This window comes from Lactuca serriola, chromosome 8 (genome assembly GCF_051521515.1).
Source record: "Lactuca serriola cultivar US96UC23 chromosome 8, Lser_US96UC23_V15, whole genome shotgun sequence".
NCBI classification, from domain to species: Eukaryota; Viridiplantae; Streptophyta; class Magnoliopsida; order Asterales; family Asteraceae; genus Lactuca; species Lactuca serriola.
The window spans coordinates 4,397,566-4,418,751 of NC_136415.1; the positions used below are offsets into that span (position 1 = coordinate 4,397,566).

At 34.8% G+C, this 21,186-nt stretch overlaps 2 protein-coding genes across 3 annotated transcripts; one reads left to right on the plus strand and one right to left on the minus strand.

Annotated features, from left to right (window-relative positions):
• Nucleotides 1-310: 310 nt before the first annotated feature.
• LOC145069698 (sterol 3-beta-glucosyltransferase UGT80A2-like) lies at nt 311-4,669 on the plus strand. Of its 2 annotated transcripts, none has more exons than XM_079016644.1 (13): nt 311-587; nt 1,636-1,808; nt 1,902-2,289; nt 2,386-2,556; nt 2,651-2,714; nt 2,811-2,868; nt 2,957-3,134; nt 3,368-3,498; nt 3,640-3,742; nt 3,853-3,929; nt 3,994-4,041; nt 4,141-4,290; nt 4,366-4,669. In XM_079016644.1, exons 1-13 carry the CDS (start codon nt 440-442, stop codon nt 4,534-4,536), a joined length of 1,860 nt encoding a protein of 619 aa, XP_078872770.1. In that variant the 5' UTR covers nt 311-439; the 3' UTR covers nt 4,537-4,669. The 2 variants fall into 2 exon arrangements, with proteins under 2 accessions (XP_078872770.1, XP_078872771.1); XM_079016645.1 differs by having other exon boundaries at nt 422-587; nt 1,614-1,808.
• A 2,122-nt stretch (nt 4,670-6,791) lies between these two features.
• On the minus strand, nt 6,792-9,060 carry LOC145068061 (putative UDP-arabinopyranose mutase 5). Its single transcript, XM_079015052.1, has 3 exons — nt 8,920-9,060; nt 8,139-8,250; nt 6,792-8,058 (listed from the first exon to the last, which is right to left on the minus strand). The coding sequence occupies exon 3, from the start codon at nt 7,972-7,974 to the stop codon at nt 6,931-6,933; it is 1,044 nt and encodes a 347-aa protein (XP_078871178.1). The 5' UTR covers nt 7,975-8,058; nt 8,139-8,250; nt 8,920-9,060; the 3' UTR covers nt 6,792-6,930.
• Nucleotides 9,061-21,186: the final 12,126 nt, after the last annotated feature.

Sequence of the window (21,186 nt, forward strand, 5' to 3'; positions counted from 1 at the left end):
ATTAACCCATTTAGTATACACTAAACACATAATTTTAATTAATTTATTCTTTGCATGTCTTTTTCTCATAATTTTCACTTATTTCAATTTCAAATTCAAATAAAATTTCTATTTAATCGTTCGTACTTAACATTTTGTTTTAATCAACCCGTATATTATACGGGTCTCACAGCTAGTTTAGAATTAAAATAAAAAAATAAAAAAAATGTTTTGAATGACCACCAACTCATTCAAATTTCCTACCCAATTCCCTCGTTGGCATTGCTTTACCAACAGTCCAACACCTGTCTTTGAATGTGATGTAAGCAAGCAGGCGGTCACAACCGAACATATTCCTTCCTTCCTTCCTTCGTAACCAAAACCCTCTTTTCCCTTTTCTCTCATTTTCAGCTTTCAACAAAAGCACTTCCAATCCTTTTAAAGTACTACAGCAATCGCCATGAATTCTTACCCTGATGTGGGCGACGGTGGTCATCATAATCAAAGCTCATCTCCTAGTGTCACTTCTGAAAGCCCACCGGAACTCGATTCTGATGTTGAGATAACTGCCGCAGACGAACCGCCTCAACATGTCGGTCTATCTTCAGGTTTCCCCTTTTTTCGTTTTCACATATCTGGGTGTCATGTAACTTTAAGCCGATGAATTTATACACCAAATGTGATTATAATTGTTGGAGGAATTGCTAATTTTGAGTTTTAAAGAGCACCCTGGTTGTGGAACAACGAACAAGTGAGACTTTGTATGAATCTGTAAATTAATTATTCTAAGGAGTAGAATACTAGAAGAGTTAGGTGAGTAGTTGTTTTTCTATTAAAGTTTGCTGAATAGTTGAGAATTTTAGCATCTCTCTCCCTAAAAAAAATAAGAGCCTTTTTCTTCAATCTTAATTGCTTTGACCAATGCGCATTTGAGCTATTTCTGAATAAGCCAGAGAATAAATTCTGTGAGGACGATGTCATTTTGTTCTTTAATTGATGTTTGGCCTTAGGACGTTTGATCTTCTGGTTAATCCTCTCCCAATGATGATGGATTGAAGTAATATATAAATAATTGTACTTTAAGACTCTAATTCCTCAAGAGAGTTTGTTAATGTCGCCCATCAAGACTCTAATTCCTCAAAAGAGTTTCTTATAGTAACTGCACGCAATACCCATTACATTACCCTACCTTTTACTAAATAAATAAATCATAGTAAACTAACAACAAAGTGGATAAACAATAGATTCTTAGATTAAGTGAAGGGTGCTGCCAGTATGTATGTCTTGAATAGTTTCCCTAAAGAGCCTTTTTTATATATCTGACGATTTCCCCTAGGTGGCATATACATAGAAACAACTACTACAATACAATGTTTATATATGTGTATGTACATGCTATACTACAAACCCATGTATTCTTTTTGTTACTACTTATTGACGCTTCTATTCACACAACGTTCATATTTGCTCTTGTAGACAAAATCTCTTCTCTACTGGAGTGGTATTTTCTAACTTGTTTCCCAAATGAAATGAGCTTTAAACCTAATACTTAGATGGAGCAGACATTATTATTCATTGATCTCTCCATTTGCTACAATGAAGTTTATTCTATTTGTTAACCTATCAATTGACAGCTTCCGAATGTTGTCTACTCAGAGTCTATTAATCGAAATCTTCCCGGTGGAAGTTCTACTCCAGACACATCATCAGTGACAACCAGTAGTCAACAACAACAACAACAACAACAACATGGGAGAATTAAACAAAACAAAATCCATGGCTTACTTGGTGCCAAGTTTTTTGACAGTAAAATACCTACAAAAAAGAAGGTTTTGGCTTCTTCAGTTACTACATCTTATTTTCAAATAAATACTCAATAAGAATGATTAAAAACAACATAAATGTAATGTACTTTTCTGCAGCTCAAGTGGTTGAATCGGTTAGCTAGTGTTCGAGCTGATGGCACAGTGCAATTTGAAATTCCGGATGAAATCAGGCAACAAAGCTTGGATTTTGGTACCAAAGTTGAAGCTACTACTACTACTACTACTACTATTACTGAAGATGAAGATGAAGATAAAGATGGAGATTTTGATGCAACAGCTATTCCAGATTTCCCTCCATTGCAGATTGTTATGCTTATTGTTGGAACAAGGGGAGATGTACAACCATTTGTTGCCATTGGAAAACGTTTACAGGAATATGGTCATAGAGTCAGACTAGCAACTCACTCCAATTTCAAGGAATTTGTCAAGGCTTCTGGCCTTGAATTTTTCCCTCTAGGTGGTGATCCCAAAGTCCTTGCTGGATGTAAGTAATGTAGCCATATTAATAGTTTTATCTTATAATTTTTTTTATTATTTTTTTTTTTTTTTGTGATGGGTGGGGTTGAATTTGTTTGTGTAGACATGGTGAAGAACAAAGGATTTTTGCCATCAGAACCTTCAGAGATACCAATTCAAAGAAGTCAAATAAAGGAGATTGTATTTTCTTTACTTCCTGCATGTACTAGTCCTGATCTGGACACAAACGTTCCTTTCAATGTTGATGCTATAATTGCTAACCCTCCTGCATATGGTAGGGCCCACATCACATCACCATTAAAATTGCGAATTATCTGTTTTAGTTAATTATTAACTAGATTACATTGAATGGAATTATGCTTTTTCAGGTCATACTCATGTTGCAGAAGCACTTAATGTTCCACTCCACATCTTTTTCACTATGCCATGGACGTACGTTTCTATTGCTTTTTTTAATTTTCTGAGTGTGCCAGTTAGGAGAGATAGGGTCAGTTCCGTCCTTTTACTGATATTTTTTGTTTTCTTCAGGCCTACAAGTGAATTTTCACACCCTCTTTCACGGGTTCGGCAACCTGTGGCAAATAGAGTAAGCAGCTTTGATTATTGTTATAGTTCCAACTAGTAGCTTTATTATTTGTACTCATGGGATGGAACACTATTATTGTTTGTTGCAGCTATCATATCAGATTGTTGATGCATTAATTTGGATGGGGATGCGAGATATAATTAATGAGTTTAGAAAGAAAAAGCTGAAGCTAAGACCTATTACATATTTAAGTGGTTCATATAGTTCTCCACATGATTTGCCTTATGGATATATTTGGAGTCCACATCTTGTTCCCAAACCAAAAGGTATGTCTGTCTGTCTGTCTATATTTGGTTTACACATAAATTAACATGCTGCCTATAGTTGGATTGATTAATTATGCTCCATATCATCTTTTCCCCAAACCAAAAGCTCTTCAAATGTCTCTGTTACTTTCACTATTCTGTCTCACAAAATCTTGAAATATATATATACTATGGGCAAATATTGTGGATGGTTATATAGTAATGATTTGTGTTGTTGATTAATGGGATTTCAGATTGGGGTGCGCATATTGATGTTGTAGGTTTCTGTTTCTTAGACCTTGCATCAACTTATGTACCTCCAGATCCGCTACTGGAATGGCTCCAAAATGGTAAAAAGCCCATCTACATTGGATTTGGTAGCCTTGTGAGTTTTTTTTCCTCTTAAATGTTACATAAATAGATTATTAGATAATACAAGCACTTAAAAGCAACAACTCCAGTACTCCTTGACTAAAAGCAGCAGCAATACAATAGTTTGTAATTGATTTGATGACACATGACACAGCCTGTTCAAGACCCTGATGGAATGACAAAGATAATTGTGGAAGCCCTACAAATTACAAAACAACGAGGCATCATCAACAAAGGCTGGGGTGGTTTAGGAAACTGTAAGTAAGATCTTTATCTTCCTCTACTTTTCTACCTCATTAATTACTTAAAAAATACAGTTTGTTTGTTAATATTGTTCTACGTACATATATCATATATATATGTGCAGTGGCCAAGTCGAAAGATTTCGTATACTTGCTGGATAATGTTCCACACGATTGGCTATTCCTACAATGTGCTGCTGTGGTACGTAAATTTTTTTATACATTTTTCATTTGTGTAACAAATAAAAATTATTTACTTTTTGCAGGTTCATCATGGTGGTGCTGGAACAACTGCTGCTGGTCTTAAAGCTGCGGTGAGCTTGCTTTTTTCTATCATATGAAAAAAAAAAAGTTCCAAGTATTGTTTTATTTATTTCTATAATAATAATAATAATGTATATAAATTACAACAGTGTCCAACAACTGTGGTTCCTTTCTTTGGAGACCAACCATTTTGGGGAAAGCAGGTTCATGCTAGGGGAGTAGGCCCCCCTCCAATTCCTGTGGAGGACTTCTCACTCAAGAAATTGGTTTCTGCGATACACTTGATGTTAAAGCCAGAGGTGAGTATTCTGTAAGTAAAACACAGAGTTATACTTATTTACTTTTCTCATAAATATAAAATAACACACACACAGGTGAAAGTAGCTGCTACTGAACTGGCAAAGGCCATGGCGGATGAAGATGGGGTTAAAGGTGCAGTGGATGCTTTTCATAAGCATTTTGGTCGCAGAAAAGCTCAGTCTCCACCTGCAAAACATCCAACACACTTCTCACTTTCAGTCAGACATTGTCTGGGTTGTACTTAGACTTCATATTCAGGTCTCCTGACTTTTGTCAATACCTGTAAATTTTATTTTTATTTTTCTGCTTTTCTGACACAATTGATATCAGTTGAGAGACCTGTTTCATTCGTAAGTATCTCTTGTTTTTTCTTCTTTTTGGCTGGATTGTGTTTATGTATAGATAGGAAGGTTCTTATAAATTTTATGTTGAAAGAAATCTAAATATTGGAATCACGCTAAAATCCATTCAATACCACTGTCATTCATTCTAATAGTAATGCTTTATGAACAAGGTGATGTATTCATGATTCATTTAAAGTAAATGATTTCTGATTATGATATATAATAGAGTTGATGGTGATGTGAAATAAAAGAATCATATTATACATGTCATCCGATACAAATGTTTTTACAAATGTAAAGGGTAGTTACTTGTAAGTCATCCCACATGCATTTGATTTCTTTCAATATAAATCATTTAAACGCATTATAACATTATTAGTTACTAGTATTACTTAATTAATACTCCAGCAGTATAAAACTGTGTATACACTAATTATTATTCCTTCGTTATATCCACTATCAAATACAGACTAATCTTTCATAATCTTGTCCAATTACAAGACAATTAATGGATACAATAAAGGAATATGAACCTAGTTGGGTGATATATAAAATCTTTTATATTTTATTCATATTAGGAAATAAGAATATTGGGTGTATTTTTATCGAAAGGCCACATGTGGATGATTGATCGCTTTTTTATTTTCGCTTATACTTAAGTCACTACTTCTAGTACTTAATACTTATATTATATACATTCCATTCAAAAATCTTACATGGAAATCGTTCGTATTGTATGATCACAAATAATTATAATATATTTGATAATTTGATGACTTTTTCTTTCTTTTTAAAAGTGGGGATATTGATTTTATAGGGTAATGTATTTTTTATTTTGTACATATTTAATCATTGAATTTTTTTGTCCATATTTGACAATTTAACTTTTTTGTCCACATTCAGTTCTTATAATCGGTTTCATGTTTTGCTCATGGCATTCTTCGTGGAAAAATCATTAATGAAGCGTTCTCGTACGTGGCTCTTCCCTCACTTATATCATCATCTTAATTCATGAATCAATCAAATAATGTTGGTATCTTATATTCTCCAAGCAGAAGATGTTTTCGGCTACGGTTTCATCTATCTTAATGAGCAAAACCTAAAGAAACTAGTCATAAGGACTAAGGTGCTGTTTGTTTTGGAAGTGGTTAATGTCTTTTGTCTTTTTCCAAGTTTGCGGAAGAAGACGTGCACTTGCGAAACGTCTACCCGTCAGAAGAAAAAAGTGCTAGAAAAGTACTTTTGTAGAAAAACAAACGAGGCCTAAATATAAACAAAAAATTAAAGACTAAATTTATGCAAACTGGAAATTATATTACCATGTCAAGTCATTTTTCTGGCTTAACCTAAAGTAACCAGTTATAAGGACTGAATATGGAAAAAAAAATAAAAAACAACTTAAATAATCAAATATGGACAAAAGTAATTAAATAACTAAATAATAATAAAAAATTAAAAATTAAAAATTAAATTGCTTCCTATTTCATCTTTTTACCCATTTAATGCATGTGTAAAATACTAATTTGATACATTTTATCTTTTGATTTTGACACTTATGATAATCTTGTAAATAGAATGATAAATAAGAACATTTAATAGGAAGATACTTAACAACTCATAAAAAATACATTACTCCTATTAAGTTATTAACCATTAAAAGAATCTATATATTTGGAAACATATGAAACAAAACTGGTGGCGTCGATAATAATTCTACAAAATGGAATTAAAACAACTCTAAAACGCTTCAAAATCGTTTTTTTATAAAAACTTAGTGATTTTAATAGAATTTGTTATTTTGTTGCACACCTAAAAATAAAAATTAATTTATTTTGTTAAATAACAAGGATTAACCTCAAATTTTATGATGTTTAGACCAACATCGCTCTTGAAGTCTAAACATTTTCGAGTGTATACGTAAATTAACCTCAAAACAAACCATACTTAGTCACCGATGATATGTTAAATGAGAATGTGGCCTTTACATATTTTCAGAAATAAAAAAACACCACCACATATTTACAACTCCAAAAAATAAAATATTATATTGTCGATAAATAACAAAAAAATATTAAATCAAACCTTTGATCAACAACGTTATATAGATCCTAAACCCAAGTCCAAGTCAAAGATCACGTGTTAACTATCAAGTCTAGTTGATTAACAAAATAAGAAATTAACTAAACGCCAAATACACTTTTTAATTCTCCAGAATTAAACGTCTATTAAGTGCTTATTAGAACAAAATGAACCCTAACATAACCGACAGTCAGAAAAAAAAAAATGAAAAAACAGTTAAGCCTGGGACCTGACAGCATTCCAGAGCTTTACCCATTCTACCATCGTCTCAGCAGCAGCGGAAAACACCGCATTTGATGATCCCAGCCGCTCCTTCACCGCCGCAGCCACCTCCATCACACAATCTTCCGCCGTCACTGCCTCCGGAGACAACTTCAACGTCTCAAAAAACGGAACCACCTCCTCCATCAGCTTCACACCTTCCCACTCTTTCCTCAAACTCTCCACCGCACTCCCCTTTTCGTTCCGCCAAACATACGGAATCCCACTTTTCACACCCAACTGCAAATGATCACACACCACTTTCACCACAAGACCACACCATATATCCTCCATCGTCTCCCACCGGACCTTCCCTTCCTTCATCAGCTTCAACGCCGGCATCACGACGGCGCCCACCAGCTCCCGGTCAAACGCGATGTTGATTCCACTCATCGGCATCATTGCCTTCGAAGGAACAGTCAAAACAGCATCGACATACCTCGTGTTCTTCAGATCTGGTTTCAGCGCTTGTGTCGGTGCATCGTAGTCTGCTACATTAAGCCAAAGCCCACATGAAATCGCACAAGGTACGCCGCTACGTAGACTAAACGGGTATCCACGAACAAAATCGGATCCCTTCTGATACGGATCGTAGAGAGTATTGAAGAAGAAAGGAGTCGCTGGAGTTTTAAGGTTGTTGATGTGTCCGGCGACTATGTCTACCAAATCACCGTTGTTTGTTTTGGCCGGCGTGCAGTCATCGTCGATTGAAATAATATACTTTTTATCGGAAACGAGATAGCCGAAATAGCGACAGGAGTAGCCGGAAAACAGAGCGATTTTAGAAGGACCGACGACTTTGACTATATCGGCCTCTGTGTAGACACGAACGTCAAAACCTTCGGCAAGTTTTAGCTCTTTAAGATCCGGATCTTTCACGATTATTAAGTGGAATCGAGAGAATATAGGTCGCCATTCCTCCATGAAAGACGTCAGATCAGATCGGAAAGCACCGATCACGATATCCACCTCCTTGTCGCTAACACTTGTTAGAGACATACTGGAATGAAAGTGTTCAGAGATTTAACAGTTGAGGAATGAAGATCAAACAGTGGCCAATCTTATAAAAGTTTTCCGAGCATCCTGGCATTAAAAATTTAATCATTTAGAAAGAACATCTCTCATGAAGATTTAAATTGTGGATCAAATCGAGCAGAACTTACTAATGGGAAGGATATTATTATGTGCTTGAATTATAGAAAGGATTTCCTCCTTCCCAGCTGCCACAACAAATTTTAGAATCTTCCTGGTTACTCTCCAAGCTTTCGAGCTTATCTGAGAAATAAGAAATTTAAAGTTTGGATTGATATGAATCGGTGACAGTAATATTTCAAGACTAAACACCAACTTAGCACTCATGTATCTTAAACAATCGTTAAAATTCCGATGAATGTTTAAAACCGGCCTGATATAAATCATAATGTTGATTAGTTCTTGGTGATCCAAACCCTTACGAAGATAAGATCTGTGATCCAAGAAAAAGGTTCACCTGATCAAATTACCTATCTGTCTGTATCTAGTTTCTCCGTAAGGAGTCCATCGTATTGACATTTATAGACACAATTACTTAAATATCAATGGAAGTTCCGATCCAAAATCCGAGTTCGTATATTAGATCGTTCATCGCATCATCTTCCTAATATAGACAGCATAATCACTAACTACTCTAATTTAACGAAGCAGGATCATAGATAGGTTTCTTCCTCTTTTCCCCAATTCCTTACACCCCAAAAAACCGACATTAAAACACACAATCAGAACAACAAATACCACAGATAGATCACAACGACCTAAATATAGGACAGATTGGGGTAAAGATCAGTATCAAAACACGAACAGATATTCGAATAATGTTCTATCAAACAGACAACACAAATTTACAAAAATATGAAATCAGATTGACGGAAATAGTGTAACAAAAATGGAGCTGGAGAGAGTACGTACCAGGAAAAGATCGATGCGAATGTGTTGCGGGAGAAATGATAGATCAGAGATGTTATGGAAATTGGAAAGCGTTTGCGTCAATCGATGGGAATGAAGAAGGGCGTCGATTGCTCATTCATTCTCCTCTAATTTCTCTCTCGCGATCCAATGTTTTTTTTTTCTTTATTTTTTTTATTAGTTCTCAAATCAAATGTTGTAAAAGTCACTTCTATGTCTTTTGCGCCAGTCAATTAGAATCAGTTTTATGTTTATTTTTCGACCAAAATGAGCCGACCGGGTTTTATAAAAACGGGTTGAATCGATTGAATTGAATAAAAACGCATGTTTAATGTTGAATTAAGGATAGTTAATAGTTTCTCTCTCTATGAAGTCTGGCAGTCGCAAGGAGAACAATGGGGGGTGGACGGATGTCCGCCGAATGAAATCCGATCTAAACCCCAAAAAGGCGTTATCCTCCTTCTATGTCTCAAACATCCTTATGGGTACAAGTAGAATCACTATCAGAGCCGTCTTCTAAACTTATGGAAAATAAAAGGCGTATACCTAACCAGAAGAAAGAAGAGGGGGGCTCTTTCTTTGGCATCATCAAGTTTAGTTGTGTAAGGGACATGCTTGCTCTCGAGAAATCGCTGCAACGGCTAATATGTGGGCACAACATTCTTCAGGTGAATATCTCAAAATATGACAGGCAAAATGGGAGGAAGACATGCACGAGGGAGGAAGCCCTAAATAAGACGAAAGGTCACACTCATCCTGCTTACGAAACTTCGTGTCATAATGCATGGAGGGATCGTTAGGACTCAAGATCATATGTCGATGTTGTTAATCACCATCCATATATTCCACGACCATCTGCCCCATGGTGAACTCCGTCGCACTAAAACATGTACTTGCAATGGTAGGGTGGAACTATTATACGGTGGCTGGAGAAGTTCTAAGTCTTCATCACCTTACTGAACTCCCCAAACTTTTTGATGGGTTTTATAGGTTACAAGAACTATGTGTTTGCAGAATTTCACTTAACACTTAAGGGCACATGCAACCTAAATGATCTATGTCATTGATAACGCATCCCACTAGTGTCACAACTAGCATTTTTGGTTAAGAAATTTTTTCTTCATGTAAAAATCAACTTCTATATAACTTGTAATCTAAGTTAACTTCATATACTATAGTCATTAAAAATCAACCATTGGAATCAAAACTCCTGAGTGAAGTGTAAAACCTAATTCAATGCATCTCATATACTTTACTATGGGCTTGAAACCCTAATATCCCAGTTCAAACTCAGAATGGACCATGATCTTCTTGTTGGGCCTAATGGGCCAGTAAACTCTCAATTTGGTTATTCTGGGTTAAGGAACCCTATTTGGGCCTTAAATAGACCCATATTCATTAAATAATAGTATTTTTGGGCCATAAGATTTCTCATGGGCCTTATTGGGCCTAAAATGTCTCACTTTGTCATCATAGGCCTTAATGGTCCGTAAATGGTATCTTGAACCCTAATGGGCCGTAAACTCCTTTTCCTCATCACTATTGGGCCGTAAACCCTCATATGGGCATAATTGGTCGAAAACTTTCAATTTGGGCCTCAAAATTTCGAAAATAAGCAAACAAGGCCCAAACCCTTTCCCTTGTCTTTTCCTTCCCCCTCATACTCGGATATACTAAAAGAAAATATAATAATCTATATAAAATTAAAAGGGATTAGAACCTTGACACCTTAATATTACATGGTGGTTATCCCTGCATTTTACACTTCAAATACCTAAGCAATCACATATCTCCATGCAACATCAAATCTCTTATCTCCCTCTTCTTCTACTCTCGGCCATAAGAAGCCCTCACCACCATCTTCATTCCACCCACAAATCAAACACCAATTCTCTCAAAAACTCTCAAGAAACTCCATCAATTCCTTGCTTTAAAATCATGTGGGTGTTTGTTCTTCAAGGAGTTTCTTTCAAAGCTTCATACACTAGGTAAGTCTTGGTTAAACCCCATTGTTTTGTTTCAAGTCTAGAGCAAGATCTTTGTTCTTACAACCTTATTTTCGTGTATAAGGCTCTAGGACCACCCACATTTTCAAGATCTCCACTCAAGAAGCTTGCTACGACCGAAATCCTTCTCATTCTTCATCAAAAACCGAAATTACCAAAGCAAAGTGAGTTCATATCCCCTATTTTCGGTTTTTACTATGTTTTGGGGGAGAATACAAGTTGTTTTGTGTAGATCTATGTGTATATGCATGATTTTGTGTGGTTTTCATGATGTAAGTGTGATTATGTGTTAGAAACTTCATAAATTTGAAGATATGTTAAAATATGATGATATTTGTATAAAATAACATTTATTGCAACTTATTATGCAAAGAAACGGTTTTAAACACTTCAAAGTTGCTTAAAACTAAGAAAATTGCATAAGAGGGCCAAAAATGACAAATCAAAATGAGGTTATTATATGTAACTCATGGTTTTAAGGGACCAAAAAGGATTTATTTTTTATAAATATGAATCTTTATGGTATTTGTGATTTTAAAAGGGCTAAAAGTGTAAATTTTCACAAATGGGCCTCATTTTGGGCTTTCATGGCTTTTGGGCCAAAATTGCAAATTTTTGGACTTTTGGCGGGTTTAAGTGTCACTTTAAACAAAGTTGTGCCAAAGATGTAAATTTCCGATAAGAAGGACTGAAAATGTAAATTTATTAAAACTTGGGCCAAAAAGATAAATTTATTTATAAATGGGACGAGAATGCACTTTTTCATAAAACTAAACCAAAATTGATATTTTTGACAAAAGTGAGTTAAAAATGTTATTTTTACTTAAAACTAGCCTTAAATGCAAATCTTTGGTCTTAAAGGACCTAAAGTGTTATTTTTACCAAAAATGTGCCTTAATTGTAAACTTTAGGTTTTAGGACCAAAAATGCCTTTTACAAAAAGCAGGCATTTTTATGCCATTTTAATAAACAACGAAGCTTAAAACAACCAACATAACAACCCACGAATCGATTGCGTCATTTATACTTTTATTGGGTCTGAAATATAATTTACATGCTTAGTGGGCCTTGGTTGTCCACTTACATGTTTATTGGGCCTGAATATACCTTATATGCTTATTGGGCCTGGAATATAATATACATGTTTAGTGGGCCTTGGCTGTCCACTTACATGTTTATTGGACCTAGAATATACCTTATATGTTTATTGGTCCTGGAATATAATTTATTTGCTTAGTGGGCCTTGGTTGTCCACTTACATGTTTATTGGGCCTGAAATTATACCTTATATGTTTATTCGCGTATATTCGATTAAGGATCTAGTGAGACGTTTCGTTTGGCACCAAATGACTATATAAACGTAGCCTGTAGTTATAACCAGAGTCTCCCGGAGAGAGAATGAGAGTTTGTGTATAGATCTATACAGGGGTGACACCCCACACCTGAGGTGTTTGCTACAGTTAAATTAGGTCAGTCTAGGGTGACAAACCTTACCTTAAACAAGTCAGCTTCTGACAGACGTCATGATAGGCGAAATTGTCATTATCAAGTATGGTTATAACGGCTCACTTAGAGGAATTAACACCATTTTAAATTTTACGGGAAACAATCTTTTGTGGAAAACACGGTAACCTACACGCACTGGTACTCAACCTCGGGTGTTGAGATTCCAACATTTTCATAAACAGATAACATCGGGTTGTCTGGGGTCATTCTCTTTATATTCTCACAAACATTAACACACATGCATTAATACAAGATCAGACACAAACATTTCAAACCGTTTTTCAGAAAATATCGGATTTTCTAGTGTTTACAAAGTAATACGAAACATTTTTTTCAAACATGCTTATGAACTAACAAACATTATATATGTTGACCTTTTTAAACTAACTTGTATTCTCAGGAAATCGTTGAGCAGGTTGGTCAGCAAGAATAGATGGATATTTTGTTATGTTCTGTTTTCATCATACTTTGAACATTTTGGCATGTAATATCGAAATGAAATACTTGATGTAAACAATGACTCTTGTAATATTACATGTGTGATGATGATGATGTTATGTTTCGATTATATGAACTATGATGATACTACAAGAATGAAGTCACCTAATCCCCGGACGTTTCCGCCGTCTGGTTTGGGGGTGTCACAGATTGGTATCAGAACATTGTTTATGTTGGATTAGTGTCTAAGTCCATAACTATTTTGGTATGTACTTGACCCGATGGTGCATGGTCCTTTTGGGTTGCCTTCACCAAAGCAACTTGATAGGATGAATTATGGAGAGGAAGGATTAAATATGATTTATTAATATATTATGGGAATAATATATTAAAGGGGAAATCATATTGTTTAATTAATGTTAGTCAAGAATTAAATGGTAATTAGTTTTGTGGCTAAAAGAGATTAATTAAACTTAAGGGACTGGAATTGTAATTATAAGATAATTGCAATTTGGGCCATGGATTGCCTTTTATTATAAGGTGGACGAATTCTATGGGGGAAGCCCATATGAAATCGTCCAAGGCCTTAAGGAAAGGGCTCCATGGGTTGCTTAGGGCTTAAGCAACCAAATTAGGGTTTCCTTGTTAGATAACCCTAATTGCCTCCTATATAAAGAGATCCCTTATGACCAAAAACGTGGCGAAGACTTCTCTAGGGTTTGTAGACGGTTTTGGGCAGCCTCCATCCTCTCTCCTCTTCATCGTCTTGCTTATGGTGTTTGTGAACCATTAGAGGAGTGACAATTGTGACTCTATGCTTTCTAAAGTCAATACAAGGAGGAATTGGATTGTTATTGCTACATAACAATCAAGGTAATATCTTAGACCTATTCTTATGTTAATATGATTACTTGAATGCTAGAATTAGGGTTTACAGTCTTAGATAACTTGCATGTACAATAGAGAAACGTAGATCCAAGCATTAGGGTTTGTATGAGCACATAGGATGTTCTTAGGACCAAAACCCATTAGTGGTATCAGAGTCTAGATTGGTTTCTATTGTATTGATGCTTTGTATATTGAAAAAATTCGATTTTTGTGTTTCTGGGGGCTGAACTCGTCGAGTTTTTTAGATGAACTCGCCGAGTCCAAGCTTGACTCGACGAGTCAACTCGTCAGATGGAGCATATCTCGAGATTTCTTGCTGTTTTTGCTTTGGGATAGTTACCTTATCACATTAGATCAATATAAATCCGATTTTATGATATATTTGACTATATTCTTGATCTAATTGAAGATATTTATCAATTAATAAAATATTTGTTTCCTTATGTGATAATTGATTAATTATTTTGATTAAATTGATAAATTGTTTTGCAAGAAATCATTAAATAAATCAAATATGGATAATTATGTGATTAAATGTTAATTTTAGATTATTTGTTATTTGATCCTTGTGTTATGAAATGTTTCATATTTTCCCCTTTAGGTTTTATAGTTTAAATTTGAACCCAATAGTTTTGTTGTTTTGAAATTTAAATAGTTAAAACCCTAATGTTTTGAAAAAGGTTTCAAAACTTGCCCTCAAGTTTTGGAATTTAAATTTTGATTAATAGTTTAATTTTGATGCATATTTAAATTCTAAATCCTAATGTTTTGAAATGTTTCAAAACTTGCCCTCAAGTTTTGGAATTTAAAAGTTGATTAAAAGTTTAATTAGGAATGTTAAATTCTAAGACCCTAGTATTGTTTTGAAAAATTTCAAATCACACCCTTATGGTTTTATTAATTAATTAAGGTGTATAATTAAAAGAGGTTTAATAAATCCATAAAGTTTTTGGTTTAAAATTTAATTGAATTAAAAGTATGATTGTTAAATTTGACCTCCTAATATTTTAAAAGTGTAAAATACACCTTATACTATATATAACATTAAAAGTCTAACATTATATATATGTATGAGTAAAAGTCAGTCTTACCGTTAGTAGGTCTCATTCACGAAGCTAGTCTATGAGGGGTGTTTAAGGAAATTGCCTATAAAATGGCGATTGAATGGGTATCCACTCTTACCCACCGCACTCTTGACTAGTGGAGGGTCGTTAGCCGAACGGGTAGGATAGGACGAAACCTTCCATTATAAGTATAATGAATTACTAAAGTAACTAAATGTTTTTCAAATTCCCAATCTTAGTTACTTAGGCAAAGTGAATTGATGTAATTCCATGAAATTACACTTTGTACCCTTGCGAAGACGTTAGTGGAGCGTGTGTGGTTTACCGGCACACTAAATGGTTCTGAGCAAAGGTAGCAAAGGGTGACTCAATGTTTGTCATAGTTCGGTGGAGCGTGTGTGGTTTACCGACACATCGAATAGGTGACTGTAACATGTGAGGGCACCATGTAAGTTTGCATGGTTATTCACACCCGCTTTGTGATCCTCGGCATCCCAGTCACAAACTAGAGGGGCATATTGAGATTTAAACATGTTGTTGAAGTGTTCAATGAATCTCAAAGGATTTAGGAGTTTTCATAGATTTAAAACTTAAATTTATTTTTCATTTTTCATGGTGGAAATTAGTGAATTGTCATTCACTTACCTTCAAATATTCTGCAATTAGGGTTACGGCATCCCTCTCCCGAGTTGTAGAATATTGTGTTGGGTCCTAGCCTTAGTATCTCATTTGGGTGATTTACTGAGGACTCAATCAATCAACTTTCTTGAATTTGTTTTCTCCCGTTTTGTAGATGTCAAAGTTCGACAACTATGGTCTTCCCAAATCCCGTGGAACAAGCTTTCCACATGTAGATGATATTCCATGATTCGATCAAGGAACAAGAAATCATGCTTCACTTCCTCCACCTCCTCCAATCATTCTCCCTAACCCACAAGTTCGAAGGCTTGAAAAGTTCAAGATCACTCAAGCCCTTTTGGCAAGTAAACATAAAGAAGGAAAGTCGGTGTGTGCACACATCCTAGGGATGAAGTCACACATTTATAGGTTAAGAATGTTGGGATCCGTTGTCTGTGAGGAAATGGTTGTTGATTGGGTTCTTCAGTCACTTCCTAACTCATATAGTGAGTTCGTAAGAGAGTACTATATGATGAAACGCGACGTGACCCTTATAGATCTCACCTATATGCTTATTGTTGCTGAATCAACAATGGTTTGGCGCAATAGAAAAGCAAAGTTGATTGGTGAATCTGCCTTCAAGACCTCTATGGATATAGACGATGGCAATGAAAGACATGCTATGATCGAAAGGTTTGATCATAATAGAAAGGTAATGTCTAAAGTAGTTCCATGTCATGTTCGAAAGGAGTCAATTTGCTTTTATTGCCAAGAAAAAGGGCATTGGAGACAAAGCTGCCCCATTTACCTAAGAGATCTAAGAGATGGGAGAGTTGAAACGTATGGCTCTAATATAGGTAAAATCCATTAACTAACTCTTTTAAGCTTCTATTCTAGATTCTTAATACATAATGTGATAAGATTGCAATTGATGTTTTGTAGGATCGAAGAAAAGAAAGGAAACTTAAGGGAAGAAGTGAGCAGAATCTAACCGTGAAGGAATGGATTTCGATCGCATTTCTCGAAAATTAGATTCTTGAGCTACTACTTAGAGTTAGAATTAGATTGCTAAGAAAGATGTATTAGCATAGTTTTTCAATGAATTGCATTGTAAGGAAAAAAAATTCCGCAATAAAATAAATTTTGATTTTATATTATTTATTTATCCTTGCAATGGCGTATATGAAAAATTGATGTTTGAATGTTTCTATTATTAACAATAATGGATTTGGTTCTTATTATGTTATTTTTGGAAAGTCGAGAGTTTACCAAATAGGGAGAGTTTCTCATCGCCCAAGTTTCAATTGGACAGAAACTTGGAATCATGCAACTTGGTTGCACGATAAATGAGAAATTTCCTATTTGGAAATTAGACTAATTCATTGACAAAGTGTCAAGTGAAGGACTAGGAGATCGAGCACACAAAGTTGCGTGTTGATCAAGTCAACCATAAGAGTAACAATGATATTCGTCATGATTTACTAAAGGTTTAGTAAATGTGATTATACTTATAAGATTAAGTGTAATTGTGAATTGATTAAAAAGGTTTAAATCAATAGCAAAACGAATAAGAAGAATCAAATAGACAGAAAGATAAAAGTTTCTCCATTCTAAGAAGAAGGGAGAGTAGCTTTTATGCTTTATGATAGGTCTTAATGATAAGAACCATATCTCAATTGATCCTCTAAGTGAGTCTTAGTATAATTGTATGTTTGAGAAGAGGAATCAAGGATTGAAGAAATGGTTAAATCAAGAAGTCTATCATACTTCGTTCCAATAACAAGTCTTAAAGTTAAGATTGTGACAATGAGTGAAAAGTATTAAAGGTTTATAACATTCATCAAATATGGAAAGTTGTGATGTCTTGAATAAGACAAAGACCAACTAGGACCATTTTATGAAATGTTATGATAAAAACTACACTAACTCTTGAATATTTGTTTGTCAAGAAATGTTTATTGACAAGAGAATCTTATATGTCAAGGAGTAAGTGGGAGTCTTAATGGTCTTGAAAGGTTTCAAGAACAAATCAAATAAACCTTATCAATAATCACTAGCCCACGAGTTGAGGTTAACAACCTATCGTGTTGACGTTATTTTGTTTCTGTGCTATTCCAATTAAGTTAATTATGCATGTGAGTTCTATAAGTTCTCATGTTGAACGCATAAAAGGCAAGGCACCTTAATCAATGAAAGGTACATTGAATGGAAAGGGTGAACTGCTTAACTACTTGGAAGACATGGTGGGCAGCTGTGCTACCATAAGGCAAGAAATCGAAATTAAGAAAGTTCGATCCATATGAGTTTGAATTTGTCGTAAACTTTGGTTTTGACAAATTCAGATGGATAGGAACAAATACACCGTTTAAATCTAAGTGTCATAAGATTTCCTCCTTCATGGAAATGATTGTGAGGAAATGCTTTCACTAAGAAAGATTTTAAGAAGATAGTGATTGTAAAATTACATTCTCGAATTCGATTATGGTTATGGTATCCCTTCCATAATTTGAATTGTGAGGTTTGGCAATTGTTTACACACACATATGAACTATCTAAGGCAAGGGTGTATAAGTTCAAGAAGCCGTGATAAAAGATTATCAAAGCACTAAGTATTAGAAACATGAACTTAAGAAATTCAATAAGCATTGTTTTTCTGAAAGTTAAGTTGTTTATGAATACATGTCAAAGCTAGTGGGAGCATAAGTGTTATGTTTTTTTATAATAATCATCATGATAGTGGGAGCATAAAAGTTATGATTGTATGATTCTTAAGGCACATATTGCAAGTTGACAATATTAATTATAGAAAACAAGAGTTATACCTTGCAAAGTCGTAAGGGTTGTAAAGTTGTTTTGCTATAATTAAGGGAGAGAATATTATGCTTCATTTCAAATCTAAAGGATTAGGTTGAGAAATGCTAATAAATTTAGTCAAGGGTACATAGTGTGTTCTTAAAATTTCGATTATGATTACGACATTCCTCTTCACAATTCGAATTTCGAGAACATAGCAAATAAAACATTATGTGTTGTGTCCCATACGCTTCGGGTATAGGATCGATTGCAAATGCTTTAATGTTTGACCATTCTAAAATTTTCCAAATGTCTAGTGCATTTAGAGGGAAAAGGGACTAGAATCGGTTTTGACTAAAATAATTAAACAACTATCAAAGGACAATCCAAAGTTCGACGAAGATTGGTCGCTTGTGAGTAGTTGGAAGTATAGTATTGGAAAATATGGAAATGTTTCCATATTGGATGGACCATATCGACATTATTATGAATAGATAAGATTCTATTAAGAATGAGTTTTCATATGTAAAATATGGAAACGTGTCCATATTGAGAATTGGATATTGAAAATCTATGTCTAGATTAGAAACTTTTATGCAAAGGATGTTCAAAGGAATGTACTTTGAGTGAGAGACATCATATCTAAGGAATTGTCTTGTAACAATCTCCAATAGAGAACTTTGTAATATCATTGGCAATAGTCTTTGTGACTTTGGTGCAGTGACATTACGAAAGGATCATTGCATAAAATGTTAGAATCTAACATATTCTATAAGTGGCAAGAATTTGATATTCTTTCACTTATGAAAAAGGATTTGGAGTTGTGAAATGAGAATGATTGGAAATGTGTTCATTTGATCTATTTCACAAAGTAAGAACCATAGGTAAACATTGTGTGCATGCTAGGAGCATGGGACAAGTGTAATAATTCAAGTAAGAAGTTGATTACCCGAAACGACAAATAATGAGTAATCGATATGGTGATAAATAAAAGGAGTTTTATTTATACTCAAAGGTTTGAGGCCATATGGGATTAGTATTATTCTTGTGTTTCACTTTGCATTTTTTGACTTCCAGAATAATTGAGTTTATTAAGAATAATCGAATTATTCGAACGGGCCACAGTCGTTCATATGTTGGAAGTAGATATGAATGAAGACTGTCGTGAATTGGTGTGTGGATTGTCTATAAGAGTATTAAACATAAGCAAATGTTTGCTGCAACGTTCATGAGTGCTTATGAATATGAATTGAGCATTGGATTAGATCCACGCTCACTTAGATCACTCCATGGATTGTGTCACGAGTGATTGGTGAGACGATAACATCTTATATTCTTGAAACCGAGATGTGTGAGTTGTATCTTGCAAATCGGTTGCACATTGATAATATGTAAACACACTAGTAACTTGGTGTTATAAAACATATTGTTGTGTGTGATTTGGTGAGTAAGTGCAAGCAAGCATTATATCAAAGTTTATCCGTTCCTTTTATCCAAAGTAGGATAAAAGCGATATCTTTGGACCCCTCGATGATTTAGTGGTGACAAACGTAAATGCTTGGCGGGGCTAGGGCTAATTTGATTTGTTCAATTAGTCAGTCGTCATAAATCGGGAATCGAGATATAGTACAAAGAGAATGATTTTAAATCATATCTCATATGATATCTAGAATGGAGGAATATATGATCCCTTATCTAAGGACACGCGTATCTGATAGGATGAGAGTTGACAGCGACTTTGGAAAGCTATGATTGCAGATCAGGATCTGAAGTCATACGCATAATAGTTATTAGACTTATCCAAGTGGGAGACTGTTGGATTAGTGTCTAAGTCCATAACTATTTTGGTATGTACTTGACCCGATGGTGCATGGTCCTTTTGGGTTGCCTTCACCAAAGCAACTTGATAGGATGAATTATGGAGAGGAAGGATTAAATATGATTTATTAATATATTATGGGAATAATATATTAAAGGAGAAATCATATTGTTTAATTAATATTAGTCAAGAATTAAATGGTAATTAGTTTTGTGGCTAAAAGAGATTAATTAAACTTAAGGGACTGGAATTGTAATTATAAGATAATTGCAATTTGGGCCATGGATTGCCTTTTATTATAAGGTGGACAAATTCTATGGGGGAAGCCCATATGAAATCGTCCAAGGCCTTAAGGAAAGGGCTCCATGGGTTGCTTAGGGCTTAAGCAACCAAATTAGGGTTTCCTTGTTAGATAACCCTAATTGCCTCCTATATAAAGAGATCCCTTATGACCAAAAACGTGGCGAAGACTTCTCTAGGGTTTGTAGACAGTTTTGGGCAGCCTCCATCCTCTCTCCTCTTCATCCTCTTGCTTATGGTGTTTGTGAACCATTAGAGGAGTGACAATTGTGACTCTATGCTTTCTAAAGTCAATACAAGGAGGAATTGGATTGTTATTGCTACATAACAATCAAGGTAATATCTTAAACATATTCTTATGTTAATATGATTACTTGAATGCTAGAATTAGGGTTTACAGTCTTGGATAACTTGCATGTACAATAGAGAAACGTAGATCCAAGCATTAGGGTTTGTATGAGCACATAGGATGTTCTTAGGACCAAAACCCATTAGTTTATAGTGAACTAGCATATCTAATCATACAAGATATGCAACAATAAATACAATGAGACTAAGACACTCTGAATAAAATAATTAACATACATACCTAGGTGTGATACGCTTTAGGAAGAGGGGGAAACTAGGTCCCCGGTATATTGGACCATTCTGTGTGATCGCCAGGGTAGGCAGGGTGTCCTACCGGTTGGATTTTCCGAGTGAGCCTAGTCAGATCCACAACACTTTCCATGTCTCTCAGTTGCGGAAGTGTGTGTTGGACATTAAGGTTGTGGTCCCTTTGGATGATATTCAGTTCGATGAACGTCTGAATTATATTGAGAGGCCGGTGGCTATATTA